We start from the raw sequence: 18,755 nt of genomic DNA on the forward strand, positions 1-18,755 counted from the left end.
TGTTGTGGCTGAAGTGCAGGACCCGGCACTTGGCCTTGCTGAACCTCATACAGTTGGCCTGGGCCCATCGATCCAGCCTGTCCAGGTCCTTCTGCAGAGCCTTCCTACCCTCGAGCAGATCCACACTGCCACCCAACTTGGTGTCATCTGCAAACTTACTGAGGGTGCACTCAATCCCCTCATCCAGATCATTGATAAAGATCATTGTAGCAGTGACTTAGCTTTGTAATTGCTTTCATTTCCAGGATAGAGAGACACCAAGTCACTGCATCTGTGGGACTCCCCATTTGTGCAGAGTTGCACAGGTCAGAGTTGCTCTGTACCATCTACATTTGGATTTAAAATAAAAAAGTGCAGTGTTTCAAGGGTGCATTTGAAAAAATCCACCATGTATGTAATACCATTTGAGGGACTGAAAGGCATCTCTAAGGAGTGCTCGCCTTACATCTCCATCCATCCCGTGTTATGACAGTGTAAAAGAACCACAGACTGGCATGAGGGTTCTCTTCTTCTCTTTGAAAACCTGGTACCACTCTGTGGGCAGGGACTTTTTGAAAACAGCTCTCACATAAATGTGTGCTGCTGGGCTGACAGTTTCTAACTCAGCTTTGAATTGCCTTCATCTTTTTGCTTTAATGACCATTGGTTCTTAGTATCTGAATAGGGAGCTTTTTTGTGGCTTTAGTTGAGAGTGGATGTTTTTGTGATTTTCAGCTGATGCCTCCAATGGTAAAAATCTCAGTAAGAGATATCCAGAAAGGTTAAAATCAACATCAGTTTGTAGAAAAGACTGTTTTTCATGCATGTTTCCAAGGAGCAGGCTGCTTAGATTAATTAACTAATGTAAAAAACATCCCTACTAAGCAAGTCCCCATAGTTCAATTTTTCCAGCTGGAGACCAGAATTATGCACCTTATTTCTGAGGTCACTTCCATAATTGCAACAACATACATTTTTTGTAATAGCTTTTCCTTTTTAATGGATATTTAAATAGAGGTAATTAAATATGGTTATTTCATACCCATCTCCTGAGAGGAAACATAGCAGCGTGATGAAAATACAAGTGAATTGGAAGTAATAAATGTCTACTAAAAAGGACTGCATTTTGACTCCCTAAGTAATATTGGTTGCTAATTGTTAAGACTCTCAGAGTGATAATGTGGAGATTCAGACGCCTGCCATACTATACAAAACTGGATTCCAAAATATTTCAATTTAATAAGCTATTGCTGAAAGTGTTACTGCAGTCAGTACCAGCTGTGTATCTCGGAGAGGCAGGGAGGGAATATGGTATGTAAAGCAGAAGTATAACCTTCTGAAAATAGGATCCAGTTGCTTTTCTCTTCTGAACTTTTTTTGGGCCCCTTTCTAATCCTGAAACTCTTCTCTCTGTGTCCTAATCAGTGGGCTGACAGACTTGTGTCACAGCGCCAACATTTCAGACAGATACGTTGTGTTTCTTACACTGGAGCTGGACCCACATTGCAGGTCATGTTAAACGTAGGGTGACAAGCCTCTGAAGGTGTATCTCGGAGGCAGTCATGAAATATGGTATGTAAAGCAGAAGTATAACCTTCTGAAAATAGGATCCAGTTGCTTTTCTCTTCTGAACTTTTTTTGGGCCCCTTTCTAATCCTGGAACTCTTCTCTCTGTGTCCTAATCAGTGGGCTGACAGACTTGTGTCACAGCGCCAACATTTCAGACAGATACGTTGTGTTTCTTACACTGGAGCTGGACCCACATTGCAGGTCATGTTAAACGTAGGGTGACAAGCCTCTGAAGGTTAGGAGTTTGCATTGGCACAGGCTGAACCTAAATGCTCAGAATTTCAGATTCTTCTCAACATACTGAAATGTCTTTGGCCTCCAAAACTGGGGCAGATATTATGTAGGCAGTGACTACCTAATAAAAACATCAGCTGCCTTGTGTCCACTTAGGCAGCAAAGGAGCAAGGCCTCTTTATCATCTGAGTTTTCAGACCTTTTTCCTGTTCCTAGCCAAAACTAGAAAAGTAAGAGTCCACAAGAGAATGTTTAAAAAAGGCAAATAAGGTCCACAGACCTTCTTAAGTTCTGCTTTGTGTTTTGGATGGCATCTGAGAGGATTAGTGTTCTATCTGGTTCATCCCTGCCTGTTCTCACAGTGACATCTCTGAACTGTTAGCAGCAAGAAATTTGCTTCTCAAAACCCTTTCAAACTCTCATGGAGGAAAAACCAAACTAAAAAGTGGTAATCAAAAGCTAGTCATTTCACATTGCTTGTGTTATGCTGTGGTGTTCTGATTCTCCTTTTCTTGTTTAACAATAATATTACAAGAAATGAAATAAATGTAATGAACTGCTTTTCCTATCAACAAATGCCCTAGCCTAACTTTGTCACTCAGTTGCCTGTGAAAACTGTTTATAGGATCATATGTGTTTCTGCTATGAACATTATCCCTTCTTTCCACCACATTTACCCAAAGAATAACAGAGTAGTTTGAGCCTAAATGAACTTACAAAACAGATACATATAGAATTCTTCACAAGCAGTTTTACACCACCTGGGAGTGTAAGTAAGTTAGCTGTCTGGACTTCCTCAGTAGTTAACGGGGAAGAAGAGATACATTTTAAGGGAGTTCCTATCCTATTCTAAGAAAAAAGTCCAAGGTAGTTGGGATGAATGCCTTCTGAATGGGTTCCTTTATACTGAGCTTAAATAACTGTTATGGGTGAGACACCTCGTTTCAGCAGGCTCAAGTTCAACAAATCCCACTCAATGCACTTTGGTATGATATGAATGCCTGGGATTGAAGGGTAGGGCCTTGAAAGAGCATCCTTTGTTAATTCTTTTGTTTCCCCCCCCCTGAAATTAAAACAGAAAGATCATTTTATAATAGTAACAAAAATAAATATATGTGGAGAACTGGAATCTGCTTCCTGCCCTCTCCAGAAATAATACTTCTTCCCTGTAAGACATAAGAGATCTGGGGCTACAAAGCAATGGATCTGTAGCTCACCTCCAGCAAACATCTGTTCTATTCTACTTTATTATTTCTGAAATGTGGGTAAGCACAGATAAAAGAGAATTTGGCTCTGAGTTTAACTTAATTCTTTTAATTGGTAAGAATATTTGAGAGAAAAAAGAAAAGAAAAGAAAAAAAGGGTAATACCTGAGGGATGTTAACAAGGAGAGATGATAATGTCCTCAACCCCTCTAAGATAGAGACTGAGAGGTAGATAATTATTGTTTGTGAGAGGTTACCAGGAGGTGCAGTGAAGGAAAAACTGCAATGAGCCATAAAACCACTGACTCTGTTGAGGCCATGATTTTTAGTCTCCAGCAGAGTTACAAATTTCAGTTCCCAGGCTCATCTTTTGAAGGGCTTTTTTGCTGGAATGGGGCTCAGGAAGAGCTCAGGAAGTCCTCCAAAAATGAGAAGGGCCCTCAGCATATCTAGACAAACACAAACTTGTGATTTATATGGATCAACAGAAATAAACTCATGAACTGTACATATATATGTGTATAGAATAAGAGTCCAAGAAAAAATATTTTCCTTTTATTGTCTGCTCTCCCAGCGTAACCAGTAGCATCAACAGACCTTGTTAAATTATTTTCTCTTGTATATATATTTCAGTGAAGCCAAAGCTGCAAAAGAAACATGAATAGTTCTGATCATTCTGATTTTTGGCAGATCAAAACTTATTTATAATCTTCAGAGATATTTCAGTGCTCATTGTATTTGAGTGCACTGCTAAGCCTGATATTCATAGTAACAAATAGGGAATAAAAAAGAAGCTTTAGATTTGCTAATTGAACGTTGTCATGCCTTTAATTACTTGAGTGACTGACTCAAGACAGTCTCCTCTCTTGCAGGAAGATTAATGTAAACTCCCTTTTAAAGTGATTAATCTTACCTATTGTATTAACATTTTTACAGAAATGAACAAAATACCTTTCTAGCCATGACTTCAGATGTGCTGTAAAAGATAATCTTCCAAGATTGACAGTAATAGATTATTATCAACCAAGCAGGGAGCTCCAAGGCACTTGGGTGCATATTTTAGAAGGTGTATAGACAACTGCCCCACAGATTTAACTCCAAAAATCCATCCTCACTACTAAAGGTAGATAGAGAGAGACACGTGTACCTATGAGATATACAATGTATAATGACGATTCTTTGATTACCTTTATATTATAGCTGAAATGAGATGTTTGTATATTCCTGTTGTTTGTGGTATGTATTTGTTGGTCTAAGGTTTAATCTGGGTAAAACTATCCTTAAAGCAAACACTCAACTCTATGTTACATCTCTGAACCTGTAGGTTAACTCCATGTGGTTTCAACTTCAACCCTTTAACAACAAATTATTATTTATGTAAGCTGTCAAATCCACACAGGACAAGGAGCTTCACAAGAAGAAACTGAAGCACATAAGCCATAGTGAGAAGCATAAGGCTCCCATAAGAGACTAGTCTTTCCCTTTCTGTATTTAGTCCACTAAGAGTGCATTATTCATTACAATCAAGCTAAAGCTCCCCCAGTCTTGCCATTTCATCTGCAAGTTTGTTGAAAATTAAAGCTCAGCGTGAAGCCTCCAGAGAATTATTCTGAGTTAATAACACCTGCAAAGAACAGAGATTTCACTGTGAGGTAAATTGCTGTGTGATTGCCCACACATCAGCAAAAATTATAATTGGGAGAAACTGAATATTTTCTCTGTATTTAACTGGTGAGGATTTTGTAGGGTGTCATTTTACGTTAAGTAGTAGAGTTATAGTTTAGAATGTTTCACAGCAACCAATTGTGTTTGTTTTAACAGCAAAATTTCTCTTCTATGAGACGATTTCTATTGCTGTCAGCTACTATTGCAACTTTATGCAATGCACATTTAGAAACCTTTCTTAATCTTAGGAAAAATTGTCAGAGACAGGCTTTAAACTATGGAATTTTTTCCCCGTGATTTCTTGTGAATTTAGAAGTTGATACTTTCCCCCACCTAGCTGTATCTCATAAATAGCAAGCTAAGTCATGATTTTGATCTCTACATCTGTAGCATATGTACACTCAGCAGCTCCCTGGATGGCAGTGGAAACTACCTAAAGCATACATTTTTGTTTCTTCCAGATGTTTCAGGAATACACTCATAACTAACATGAAAAATTCAGGTGGAACTCCTAAATCAAATTGGCTGTTAACATTATTATCTATCCAAAAAAGGACAGAGAAAGAAAAAAACTCAAATTATCTTGTCTCCATATTGCGCTGCATTGTTATACGCTGAGGTATTATCGTCTGCATTTTCCACGTGCCCCGTATCAATTCACAACTCATGTTTGGAGCAGCATTCAGGCTTCTGCGTGATGACAGTAACACAACCCCAGCACGAAATGGATAAAGCTTTTATTATTTGAAATAGGTCTACATGGAGACCCTTGGACAGACCTCTTTTTGCCTGTCCTTTGAAGAGAACCAGCTCTGGTGCACAGGCCAAGTATCCTTGCTAGCAAGATGTAGTGCTGAGCTCAGTAGGTTGCTCAGAGACTTAGTTGCTTGATTCAGGCAGGTTGCCATGCTAACGCAGCTGGGTGTGCCTTCTGCATGGGAACTGCTTGGGCTCTGCCTGCTCATCTCTGGGAAAAAGTGCTTTTGTGACTTGCAAAGTTACGTGGCTTCATTTAAATCACAATGCACAATTTACTTACACGGTCGCAGCGTCTGAGCCTTACTTACCAGCAAGCTCTTTGCTCTAGAGAATATACTTTTGAATTATGCACTGAATGCTGCCAGGAAACTGTTGGTATAGTCTTCTGTCCCTCCCTATTAATCTCTTGCCACCCTTCTAATTTCTGTGCCTTACAGAGAAGGCTCAAGTGCTTGTCTCACTGAACTCAAACTTAGGATTGTAGTCATAGCTGTTGGTTTGGGTTTTTTTTTTTTTCTTTTTCTTTTTTCCCAGTTGTAACAGGAAAAAAAAATGGTTAAAGGCTAAGGGAAAAGGAACATATCTAGGAGAGTGACATTTGGTTTCAGATGTGTACTTTTAGTGCGGTGAAACTTGCTTCAATGAATTCCTGTTATACGCCTTTTACAGTTACTGGAATAAAATGTCCCTGGTGCCGAAGGCAAACACATAAGAGACAGGGAACTCATAACTGCATGAATGTGTTAGACAATAATATGTAGTGGGTACTGCTGCTGTACATAATAGCTGAGCTATTCTTACGGCAACACAGCTAAGGGCTAATATAACACAGGTTCATTTCCTTGGATCAACATAAGATGTATTAAAAAATAATTTGCTGGGCAAGATGAGGCTTTTCAGGCTCAGATAATCCTACTGCCTGCTCCAGAGGTCGCTGAGAAGTGTAATGAAATAACGAATCCCTACTGATTGACTAATCTTCCTTTTCCACAACACTTCAAAGCGTTTCCCTTTTTCACTTCAGAACAGAACCATGGGTAAGCGGGCCTCCAACACAGAGAATTGCCTGTGAAAGTCCTGCCACGGGCTCCAGCTTCAAGCTTGTCATCTCTATGTCACTGCTTGTGGATTATCCTAGAGTTTAACTCAGCTATTACAGGGCTAGGGGAAGACCTGGTGTTTGGCTCAGGGCTCTAGGGAAGAGGAGAGGAAGCAGGTGTACTCTATAAGCAAACCTCCATGTGTCAACATCCCTGCACTTGTCAGATGAATTTATCTGCTCCAGCTGCACTGCTCTAAGAGTGGATCTTTCAGTATATATTTATCTGACGTATTATGTGTCTGAAATGTTCTGTCAGTTTCTTTCAGAGAAGAACTTTGTGGCACAGGAAATGTAATTATGAGGATGGCCTAGCATCATCATAGGATCCCACAGTATGAACCAATGTACCAACTAACAGCACCCGATTGGGCTAGGTGCCGTATAGTGGGAGTTAAACTCTGTCCAAGAGAAAAGTGAAAGAGGAAAGGAGCTGACTGTTATTTTACAGAGAGGAAAACCAATGCACTGAGACAATGTGTGTTGAGAAAGCCAATGGTAGTTCAGAGGAGCAAAAGTGGAAATCTGAAAGAAGTGTTGTGCTGTGGGCTTCTAGTCTGTGTTTCAAACGGTCTGTGTCGTGTACAAACTTCTGTTGTTTCAAAGCTGTTCTTTTCAAAATGTGACGCCCATCGAAAAAATTTCTTGAAGGAAAAACAATGGCCAAAATTGAAAGAAAGGGACCCAAGGTATGGTATGCAAACCAGATTCCCACTTGCTTGAGTTCAAAAGGATGTTTTTCTATTCCTGGTCTATGTTACAGATATGTACCTGAATTTAGATGCTTGTCTTTGAATTATGTTATGAACTTGTCTGCAATTTATGGGAATTGGTGTGCAAAGAGTCACATCTATCTCTAAGTTTGAACTATTGTTGGAATTTAAATGTTGTAAAAAGAGGAAACAAGAAGAGAAAAAAATCTGGTTTTCTAGGTTGTCCTGGGGCCAAGAAGAATGAGTTCCTGACTAGTGTTTTGGATGCATTGTCCACGGATATGGTGCATGCGGTCTCTGATCCATCGTTGTCTTCTAGCCGGTGGGTTTCAGATCCTTTTTGTGTGTCTTTAAAAGGATTCTGGCAGTGGTGAATGAATTGTTGAGGGCTTTGAGAACTAATTCTTCTACCTTCACAAAGGGTAAATTTCCAAGAACCTATCTAGGAGAGTTTACTTCAGAGTTACCACTGTGGACCGTATCCACTGAACAGAGGTGCACTTGACAGCTGAATTCGCAGCAGCAGCAGCACAGCTTAGAGTTTATTTGTAGCTGCTGGTCCAACTGTGTCTCGGTCTTTGTTCTCCTCTCAGGCTTTACTTGATGAATGTGTGCTACCTTCCTGATTCATATTTTGCCTAGTTGCTTGTAAAGCAAACCAGTGCTATCAACAGTCACAGGCAGAATTAAAAATGCATAAGTGCTGTCAAACTTTGGGTGTCTGCAAGTCAGGTGCTTACCATCTGAAGAAGAGGTGGCATTTATTGTCATAACTTACACTGTAGTTCAATACGTTTAGCTGTTTTCTCTCTAAGAACATCTGTCATGGGTTGCAATTGGAGCCTAGGTATTCGGCGATGCTGACTGTTGACCTACTTCAGCTGGCTATATTACGCATTTTAATGTGCCTGCCATCTATGAAACTGTCTTTTTCTCTTTTATTTCTCTCTTCACTTTTCTCTGTTTCAGGAAATGAAAGAGGAAAGCACTGTTTTCTGACTATGGTGCTGACCCCAACACAGTTTCAGAGAGTTAACTAGGAGCAGATTCCAGCCCTCAGTGTAAAATTTAGGATACAGTTGGCCAAAGTGAAAAAAGAGGGATTCACTACAAGAAGCTAGTGGCCAAAAGCAGAGAGGTTTATGTAACAAAGCATCTGACAGTGATTTAACTATTCTGAAATAAAGGTATAAACTGAGGTTTATGTATCAGAATTAAGATTAAACTCTTGTTTTCTGTTTCAGGGTTTCAGAGCCTGATCCAAATCATACTCTGGAAGAGAGAGTGGTCCATTGGTATTTCAAACAGCTAGATAAAAATTCCAGTGGTGACATTGGCAAGAAAGAAATCAAGCCATTCAAGAGATTCCTCAGAAAGAAATCAAAACCAAAAAAATGTGTGAAGAAGTTTGTGGAATACTGTGATGTGAACAACGATAAGTCCTTATCCGTTCAAGAATTAATGGGCTGCTTGGGAGTAACAAAAGAAGAAGGTAAAGCAGAAACAAAGAAACGCCATAGTAAGAACCTTTTCTACCTTGTTCACTAGATTCTTCAAAGCTGACGGTCTGATATTTGTATATGCCAGAAGTATACAAAAAAAAAGAATACACCTGTCTGTAGCTAATGCAGCTGTTGCTTAGGGCAGATGGCAGGAAAGCTGCTTCTGTGTAGGCAAATCATCACTTTGCTCCAACAGAATCAAAAACTTCCCCTTGATTCTGACCATTAAATGTATTACAGTAGGAAACCTAAGAGGGTACGATAACATTAACAGTCATCAAAAAGTCAGTTTAATGTTATTACAGTACTATGTCCTGAATGAGTGTATCACACCGGTGCTTTCTGAATTCCTGCTGGGAAGGAAGTGCATTGTTGAGCTTTCTAATGACTCCTCATTTCTCAAATGTGGTTTAGAGATACAGTGAGGAACGTGGTCATGTGCCAAACAGGTGGAACAACTGCTGGTACACAGCCACCTTACCTTGCTGCCAAACTGGTAGAAAGGGGAACAACTAACTACAGTGTGTAATGGTCCCTGCAGAGTTCAATCACACAATTCCCAAAACTGAAGAAGAATTTTTTTAAAAAATTGTAAACAACACCAGTAGTTCCCCATACTGTAAGAAGTCGTAGAACATGAAATACAGGCAAATTATTTTGTTTGCCTGGGACCTTAAAATGAAGCCAAGGCAGTAAAACAAAGGTGTCATAGGAAATGAAAAGCAAATCAAGTGGGAAATGCAGTCAGAAATAAAATGGTTTCCACAAAATTGGTTGTATTCAAGCCTAGAAAGTGAATACTGCAGAAAGAAGGAATAGCTCTACATTGTACTAATAAAGTAATTTGTCTATGTCTCACAGAAACAGATCTCTTGAAACAAATATATCAAATGCAGGATTTTTTTTCTGGTTTTTGTGGACCTAATAATAATACCTTGCAATTTTCACTTAGGTGAGAGAGGTGAAGAAACTGTATATGAAGGAGGATGACTGTTGTTATCTTCGTGCTATGAATGTGGAAACTGAAATATAACACCTTTTTCATTTTCACTGTTTGGCAGACTAGTGTCTTAAAGTGGAGACCATTATAGTCACTCCATATGTTAACATCCAGACACTTCTGTCCTGCTGCAGCTGGCACTCCTTGGTCTTATTGTAGATGAAATTTGGGTCCAATGCTCCAGGACATAAAGGGAAGCTATAGCAAGACTCAAACCAAACCCCAGTTTTTCCTGTGCCCATTTCAGTGAAAAAACCAAAGATTAGGATTCTCCTGCTTCATGTAAGCTGCCTGTTTCAGAAAAGAAAGTTGTAAGAGGCATGAAATTGTATGAAGATCACACACAGATTTAGCTAAAGAAAAAATTATGTTCACCATAACTGGAGATTTTTAACAGAGCTTCTAAAAAATAAATGTAGTCAATAATCAGAACATTAATTTTTGGAAGCAAAAAATACCTCAGAACTTTTGCATTGAAAAACAAATGGCATCCAGTTGGAAAAAAATTCTAAACCAAATCATTTGGTTGCTTTCCTAGAAATATATATTTTTAAAGACAAGACAATAAAAATTGCTTTTTTTTGGAATATCAGCATTCTGTTTTGTTTCTCCTGCTTGATAATTAAAATTTCCTTTCTGATAATCCTTTCACTTGCACAAAAGAAATCAGTCGCCACGCTAGTAAAGCTAGAATTATATTTCTAGGAATGGGTGAGACCCTGTCACCTGAGGTGTGAAAGCTGAGATAAGGAGGCTGCTCTGTATCATTCTGTGTGAGTCCCAGGTGTCTTGTGAGAATCATTTGAAGCAATGTAAGAGCCAGAAAGCTGCAAAATATACTTTCTCAAGGGAATGGTAGTTTCTGCAGTATTTTTCAAGGTCCAGTTTCATTCCCCTTTGCCCCAGTGCAGCTTGATTGACTAACAAACTGACATGGAAAACCGAGAGGGTGAGTTCCTCCCTAGCCTCCCAAGTTTGCTCGTGAAGTTGAATGGGCCAGCAGACCCATGTAGCTTTTTTTTTTTTCCTCATTTAGAGCACTGTCTTGGACTTTTCCACTAAGAAACTTAAAAAACCAGCGATAAACTTGTTGTTTTATAGATTAAATGTGAACAATGTCTTTGGCTGGTAGAGCTGTTCCTGCGCAATGTGTTTAAGCAAAGTGAATGCTTTCCAGACAGTATGCTTGTCCGTGCTTCTTTCCCACCGAGGATAACAGGCTGTATTTGCTACTAAAGATTTAATAAGTTTGAAATGCTCAACGCTGACTAGATGCAATCTATCCTAAGCAAATGTCACGTATTAACTGGCAAGAAATGTTGTCATCCAACTTTCATACAACATGATAGAAGCAACACCTGTATTGAGGAAAGAAAAAAGTGGACATTTCAATGAAAGATCTGAAATATTGTATCTCATTTATTGAAAGCTGTGCAGTTACCTTGCTCTAAAAAATACCAGAATGAGGGCTTCAGTTCTTCAGGATGGTATATATAACTTGCAAACTATATTCATAATGTTTTCTTTTCCGTCCTTTAGCAGCCCCTAAAACCAACACTGAGAGCACTTCATCCAGCAGGCAGGTGAGTACTGAGGAGAGCAAAATCTCCATTTCTGTCTTGCCCAGCTGAACTTCTTGGGGTTTTAGCAGCTATCATTGCAGCTTCAAACTACATTCATCAGCCATTCTGGAGACTTGCCGGGAAAATGTAGAGCAGCATCCTGATTAACAGATTTTGATTTAAGTTCTATCTAATGAAAGCTGAATTAGTCAACTACAGGTGCAGAGTAAATGTGCAAAAATGTAAAGTGGATTATGCCTGCATGTGGATGTTCCTAATAAAGTGTAATTAGCATCTAGGTTAGTGATAATTAGATGAGTGTAACTGAGCCCTCGTATGAGTCTTCTGCATTCCTGAATGTTGGCATTCCCATACACTTTTAAATGTGCACTGCTTTATCTTCATTTACCTTTTGCTTTAACTGAATTCCGTTAATTTTCCTGTGAGTCATACTATAGACACAAACTTTGATTGAAATTACTCTTTTTGAAAAAGCCATGCATTTCCCATGTCCTGTGAAAACCTATGCATTTCACAAACCCCACTGAATTATTGTGTGGTGGTTTAAAACACCTTTTAAAATCTTAGCGTAGAGAAAAGAGCTGTCACTTTCAAATGGCTTTGCTGGCTGAGAAAAATGATGCTGGAGAACTAGGATTTGCATCAGTCTGCTAATGTATGTTAAAACTAAAATTGGTTAGGTCTGCAGAATGATTGTAGCAAATAAAATGTCAGGTGCCCTGACAACATAATCCATGATTTGGTTTTGCATCAATTTTCTGCAAAGACTTGATTTTGTTTTTCTGAGTAACACCGGTGTATGTCATTCATGGCGTTTTGGCTACTCAAGGCATTCAGAGCTACAAAAGGCACAAAAGCAGAATTTTTAAATCAAAGAAAGGTACAAATTGAAAAGGAGGGATTCAAATGGAAGCTCAGGAAAAAGGTTAAGAAAGGGCTTCTCATTTGTCTGTGTCTATTTTTATAATTATTAATCCTAAAGATTCACTTTTCTGGACAACATGGGCACAACTTCCCGGCACTTTTGCATGGGTCTGAAGAAGGACTTGTGAGTCTGCCAGTTATTTGAATGGTCTAGTAAAAGAATCATCTTCATACCATTCTTGCCTCACTTTTGTATTAGCTAGAGGAATTAAATGATTAACTTCCACAAAAGCATCAGTAAATGATGAATTGTTTTTAAAAATATTCCTACAAACATATTATAAGAACAGCTCAGGTAACCCTGCAGCTGGGAAAATAGGAATTTGGCTAACAATATCCCAAAACCATAGTTGTGGTGAATGTCTTCCCATCTACCAGAAAGCTAGATTAATTTGTTAAAAACTGAACCCAGGGTGAACCTCCCCACAAGCCAAGAGAAAACTTCCTCTCATTGTTGCTAGTCAGTTTGTTACTTACTTTATCTCTGATTTGTTTGATGCTGGGTTCACACTTCCTAAGGCAAGCTCAACATTGGTTGTGGGTTCTACCAGAGACTTCCTACATACCTTTGATGGAATATAAAATATTCTCACAGCTAGAGGGATGTGATAAGTTTCTGTTTGTTTAAACAAATGTTTGTGGTCTTAACTTTTCAAGTTCCCCCCACAAATCACTTATGCTTTAAATAAGGCAGCCTGAAAACAATTATCCTGTCGGAACTCAAAAACATTCAAAGGGGTTATTTTAATCATATAATGGCAATTACTGGCACACGTGCATTACACTTGAAGCATGACAAGCCCTCTCCCCTTTCTTGTAATCTGATCCTGACTTGCAGAATCTTTAATAAAAGTGTCCTAGAGCGTCTATGTTTTTAAATTTTGTCCAATAATTTTGCTGACTCAGCACCAATTATTTTAAAAGCTGTTGCTGACAAATGATAGCCTGGAATTAAGGCTGGCTCAGCAAACCATCTGTGGGCGGTTTCATATTCGAACAATACAAGGCTGCAAATGCAGAAGGTGGCTTTCATCACAACAGTTTTCACTTGAAAGGAAGCTATTGAAAAGCAACTGGGCTGGGTAGGAGCCGCTTAAAGGAAACCACCCACCTAAGAAGGAGTGATCAGATTTGCACCACTCAGGAGATGGGCACTCAAGAGCTCATTTTCTACTAGTTTATTGTGGCAGTTCAGTTATATATATGTTTATGTGTGCTTAGGCATGTATTCCTGCATTTATTTTTACATATGGGCACATCTGTACGTGTACACGCACATACAAGCTTACTGAAACAAAGCAGATATAGATACATATACTAATATGCTAACTGAGTCTCAGCTGCGGTTGCTCTAAAAGAGGTCAAATACATGATGGATCTGACAGAACTGGGGTAGCGGCCAGGTATATTTCCCTTGCGCAGCTCCACCCTGTCCAACAAATATACACATACATGCACACACGCTGTCAGTGAGACCCAGAGGGTCTTTTGCAGCCTAGCAAAGAGTTTACAAGGAAACTATAGATTGTTCATAAGACTTTGGCCAGCAGCCCATTCCTTATACATCACATGACATAGAAAGGTATATTGCACCAGGGACTTGCCCAGGCAGTTGCTAAAACTGTGTGTTTGACAGGTATAGCTTTAAAGAGACCATAGATAAGAAATAGTAAAGATGTTGCTCATACCCTTGTTCATAGATGCCATGAAGGACTATAGGGCAGGGATTTTTTTTATTCCCCATATATATTTGTGCAGAACAATTGTTTGATAGTGGCATGTGGACACTGCTGAAAAATAGAGATAAATGTTTATACTTGATTACTTGAAAACATCATTAATAATGCAATTTTTTCCAACTTTCTTTCTTTCAGCAAGTTTCTAAGAAGCAAGGGTGAACAGCTTACTGATCCAAGGCAGATCTCTGACACGTGGGAGATTTCCTCACCAAAAGGCAATAAAAACAACTGTAGTATTTGCACTTTGTACTAAAAAATGTAAATTCACTTTGTAGAAATGAAATATTTAAACAGACTTTTTTTTTAATCTGTGAAAATGTAATGGCTAGTTTTGAAAAATTATCACATACAATGTATGTGTATTCCTTTGTTGTCTGAAATATGTAAAACGTGTTGAAGATGTAAAAGTTTGCATTTAAACCATTTTTTAAAAAATAGCTTTTTGGCAAACAGTAGCATAGAAACCTGATTCTATGTATTTTGGTTTCAATAGTATACTTTGTTTTTCTTAATCAATACTGTCATTTAAGTAGAATTATGCTGAAAAGTCTACTGTATTCTCAATTTTGTCCAAGCAGTGTTGGATGTTTCAGGTTTGCAGGACTGAGGGAAGTGTGTAAATTGCTGTTTACTTGGTTTTGCAGTTTTTAACTGAACAGATTTTTCGTCGGTGGCAATATTTTATTTCATTTTGGTTTTATTGTTATTATTATGCTTTCCAAAGATCATGCAATGAGAATGCAACCACTAATGGATTCAAAACAGTTATTCTACGGTTGGGATACTTGTAGAAAAATGTATCCTTTTATCCATTTTTGAGGTGCCTTCCATTATAAGTTTTGGTAGGATTTTTCCCCTGTTTGTTTTCGCTTGGGTTATTAATACAACAAACCAACAAGGAGTAAGGTAATGTCACTCCAGTCTGGTTCAGCCTGGACTTAAAAGCATGTTTCTGTGGTCAGTGCAAAGCAGGAGCAGAGTTTATATGGGTCAGAATTGTAAATCTAACTATAAAGAGACAGGGAAGGCTAAACAGATTGTTCAACTTTTTCTTCCCCTACACCTGGCTGCCCCCATCAACTCTTTGGTTTGCCTCAGGGTCCACTAGAGGTAAAGCTGAAGAAATTACGAACAGTTGCCATCAGGAGGGGCTACTCACATCGCCCCTGCCTGAGGCTTTTTCCTTGCTGTCTGAAAGAAGTTCTCACAAGTTTTCATACCTTCTCTGTCATTTCTCCCCCCCAGTGCTTTTTCGTATGTGTGCCTGAGGGGAATAAGAACTTGCGGATGTGAATTTAGAGCAGGGGACCCAAGTAAAAAAGGTTCAGCTCTTAACAACTGTGAGTTACAAGCAGCTGGGTTGATCGATGCAGTGGTAGATGGACTGCTGGCATCTAGGAGCTGACATGAAAAGGCAGGAATGTTGCAACAAGCAGTGATTTCATTCTGGTTTGTTTAAATAATGTGTGGGATCTGACATGTGACTAGCTAATCATAATAGCACCCTGGCTTGAGCTTGTACCTGGAAAAGCTTTTTTGCAAATAAAAATGTTTCATTTCAATTTCAACATATGCTGAAGTAATAGGAAACACTGTATGCAGTGGAATTGTACCCCAGAAATTGTGTACTCTAAGCTTTGGCAGCAGGAGGAACCAAGATGCAACTGTGTGTTATCTTGTATTTTTGTTTTAAAAAGTATTTGTTATTCTTTTATACTGTTAAACTTTGAATTTAATCTTCTTTATAGATTAAAAATCAGTATGTTATCAAACTATGATGGTGGTTTTTCTTCTGAAACACAGATAGCCATGTTTGGAAGCAGGTACACACAGTGGTGACTTCAGCACTGCGTTGAGTTTATAAGAAACCTCATGACCTCACATTGTGTCCATCTTCTTTTCTTCCCTTGCCCCTTTGTTGAATTCTCTCCTAAGGTCGTTCATGCCTTATTCATACCATTGCTTTCTCAAAACAGTGATTTTGAGGCCAGGTCCTTTGTTGCTACTGTCTCTGTATAGCTTCAGCTTGGTCTCTTACCTCTACTCAGCAAAGTGCAATGTGGCATAGCTAGACATCACGCTTTTTCCCCTTGGTGTGAGTGTGAGCTACTGGGCAACTTTCAACCTGACTGGAAACAATGAGGAGAGAGAGGCAAACCCTGTGAATACTCAGCACCTGGTTAAGTGAGCACGTATGGTGTGCTGGTTTTAGCTGGGATAGAGTTAATTTCTTCACAGCAGCTGGTATGGGGCTGTGTTTTGGATTTGTGCTGGAAACAGTGTTGACAATACACTGATGTTTTCGTTACTGCTGAGCAGTGCTTACACAGAGTCAAGGCCTTTTCTGCTTCTCACACCACCCCTCCAGCGAGTAGGCTGGGGGTGCACAAGAAGCTGGGAGGGGACACAGCTGGGACAGCTGACCCCAAATGACCAAAGAGATATCCCATACCATATGACATCATGCTCAGCATGTAAAGCTGGGGGAAGAAGAAGGAAGGGGGGGACATTCGGAGTGATGGCGTTTGTCTTCCCAAGTAACCGTTATGCGTGATGGAGCCCTGCTTTCCTGGAGATGGCTGAACACCTGTCTGCCGATGGGAAGTAGTGAATGAATTCCTTGTTTTGCTTTGCTTGTGCGTGCGGCTTTTGCTTTTCCTATTAAACTGTCTTTATCTCAACCCATGAGTTTTCTCACTTTTACCCTTCCGATTCTCTCCCCCATCCCATTGTGGGGGGAGTGAGCAAGCGGCTGTGTGGTGCTTAGTTGCCGGCTGGGGTTAAACCCTGACATATGGTTAATAGCAACATTTTGTAAGAAGCATCTAATTCCATCACTGTGGCCTTCGGAGACAATATAAATGTAGGCAATCAAATATTTTGCCATGTCCATGGTTTGAAATGGCAGCCCATTTAAAGTGGGAGGCTGTGTGGGGAGGCAAATTTGGACTAGCCACTTGATTATGTAATGAGTAGCCTTAAACGCTTATCAAAACACAAATAAATGCTATAAGCGTTCTATTAGGTATCCAAAGACTTCTACAACATAGAGTCATTTAATGACTCTACAATGTCTGAAACATGAGGTATTTCGTCTTTGTATGTATTTCCGTGTCATCACATTTATGGTTCATTTCAATTTCCAGCCATTTCACCACTTGGCTATAAGCAGTACTGAGTTCTCATAGTTCCAGTTAGAGTCCAGATCCCTAACTGGAACATGCTTGAAAGCCTGCTGAATTCACCTTGGGTTCCTGTATCTCCCATATATCCACAGGATAGTTAAACTCGGATAAATCTTGGCCCTTCTAGTTATAAACAAGCACAGCCTTGACACCAAAAAGGAATCCATGTGGATAGACCCTTAGGCTCACACAGTACCAGTGTTTATTTAGTTGCACAGTAATTAATTAGTTCTAGTTTTTATCCTATTCCATGTGCAACAATTTAGTTTCAATTTTAATTCTGTTCTTATTGAAAGCACAACTTATATTCTGCTTCTCATTGACCAATATTTGTTCTAGTTCCAGCTATTGCTGAACAGATTTATTTAGAGCTTTTATAAAGTTGTAAGTAGAAGACTATTAAGTTCTAAAAATGTGTATGTGTTCAATGATTTGTCCAGCCTGTTGCAACGTCCATTAGTCAACAGGCCACACAGTGAGAAATGTTCCATGTTTTGTCAACACTTTGGATAACTTTCTCATCTTGTTCCCAGCCCTAGAAATAGGCCAACATCATACTTCCAGTTTTACCAAAATCACTTAATTCTCAGTCTTCTCCCAGTCTAACAAAATGCCTAGCTTTCAGATACTCATTTTGCAGAACTGGGACCTAGATGATTGCTCGGAATGACAATTTTTCTTGCTAATGTCATTTCAGATAATAAGAGAGAAAAAAACCCATCAGTTCATATAAACGTAAGGGAGAAGACTTAAACTAAATACTCACCGCATATAAGTCAAGGAATACACTGTACTTTTCTCATTTGGACCAGGCTTGTGTCCTTCGTAAGTGCCATAAGCCAATGGAGAAAGCAGGCAATCCTAGAAAGCTGGAAGGAGAAACAAAAATATAGATTGCATCACTAAAGACGTTTAAGTGTGTCCAAGATCTGACAGACTTAATTAATATTTTCCTTTTACAGTAGTAATAAAAGATGGATTAATAGAAGTTAAGAAATCTTCCCTGGCAAGGAATTTAGTTGTCTCTTTTAAATATTTACACTAACGTATTATGTAACTAGGTTATAGAAACTAGTGTGAAAGAGTCTTTAGTGCAGAAAGTGAAAGTTTTATTACTTTTGCTTTCTTTAGGATGGCAAATTGATGTCATTTTGGAGTAATTACTTTGACATTAAATAGCAACCAACTAAGTTTATTGATGTCTGAAACATTAGAATAATTATAGTAAATTACTGATACAAACTGTACTTTGTCCCATTTAATTGTTTCAATTCAAGTTTTGTAAGTGAAGATATGCCCTTTGTTTAAAAAGCATAAATAATACATGTTATTTTTTTCTTTAAACAAAAGCTCATGTGGAAATCATTCAGAAGAACACATTTCTCTAGAACATCCAATGAAGGGGTGACAGGGAGAGAAGTCTGTCTGTTTTCTATCTAGGTTAGCAATAGAAATATATGCAATATTTTGCTTTTCCTACGTTCACCTTCCCTATTTCGTCATATACTTTGTCCTCTGACTAATGTCACTGCTGGAATACAAAGCCTTTTGGAAGGGAAGATAGTGAAATGAGAGTCCATTCTGTGCATGTGAACGATC

At 38.9% G+C, this 18,755-nt stretch overlaps 1 protein-coding gene across 1 annotated transcript in view; it reads left to right on the forward strand.

Annotated features, from left to right (window-relative positions):
* SMOC2 (SPARC related modular calcium binding 2) overlaps positions 1-15,744 on the forward strand; it is a 193,741-nt gene extending 177,997 nt beyond the window's left edge. The window contains exons 10-13 of the mRNA XM_009281804.1: positions 7,443-7,545; positions 8,468-8,715; positions 11,265-11,308; positions 14,107-15,744. Of these exons, the coding sequence (XP_009280079.1) occupies positions 7,443-7,545; positions 8,468-8,715; positions 11,265-11,308; positions 14,107-14,130 (419 nt within the window). The 3' untranslated portion in view covers positions 14,131-15,744. The remainder of the gene's footprint in view (positions 1-7,442; positions 7,546-8,467; positions 8,716-11,264; positions 11,309-14,106) is intronic.
* The last annotated feature ends 3,011 nt before the right edge of the window (positions 15,745-18,755 follow it).

The sequence above is a fragment of the Aptenodytes forsteri genome, unplaced genomic scaffold, assembly GCF_000699145.1.
Source record: "Aptenodytes forsteri isolate BGI_AS27 unplaced genomic scaffold, ASM69914v1 Scaffold132, whole genome shotgun sequence".
Classification (NCBI taxonomy): Eukaryota; Metazoa; Chordata; class Aves; order Sphenisciformes; family Spheniscidae; genus Aptenodytes; species Aptenodytes forsteri.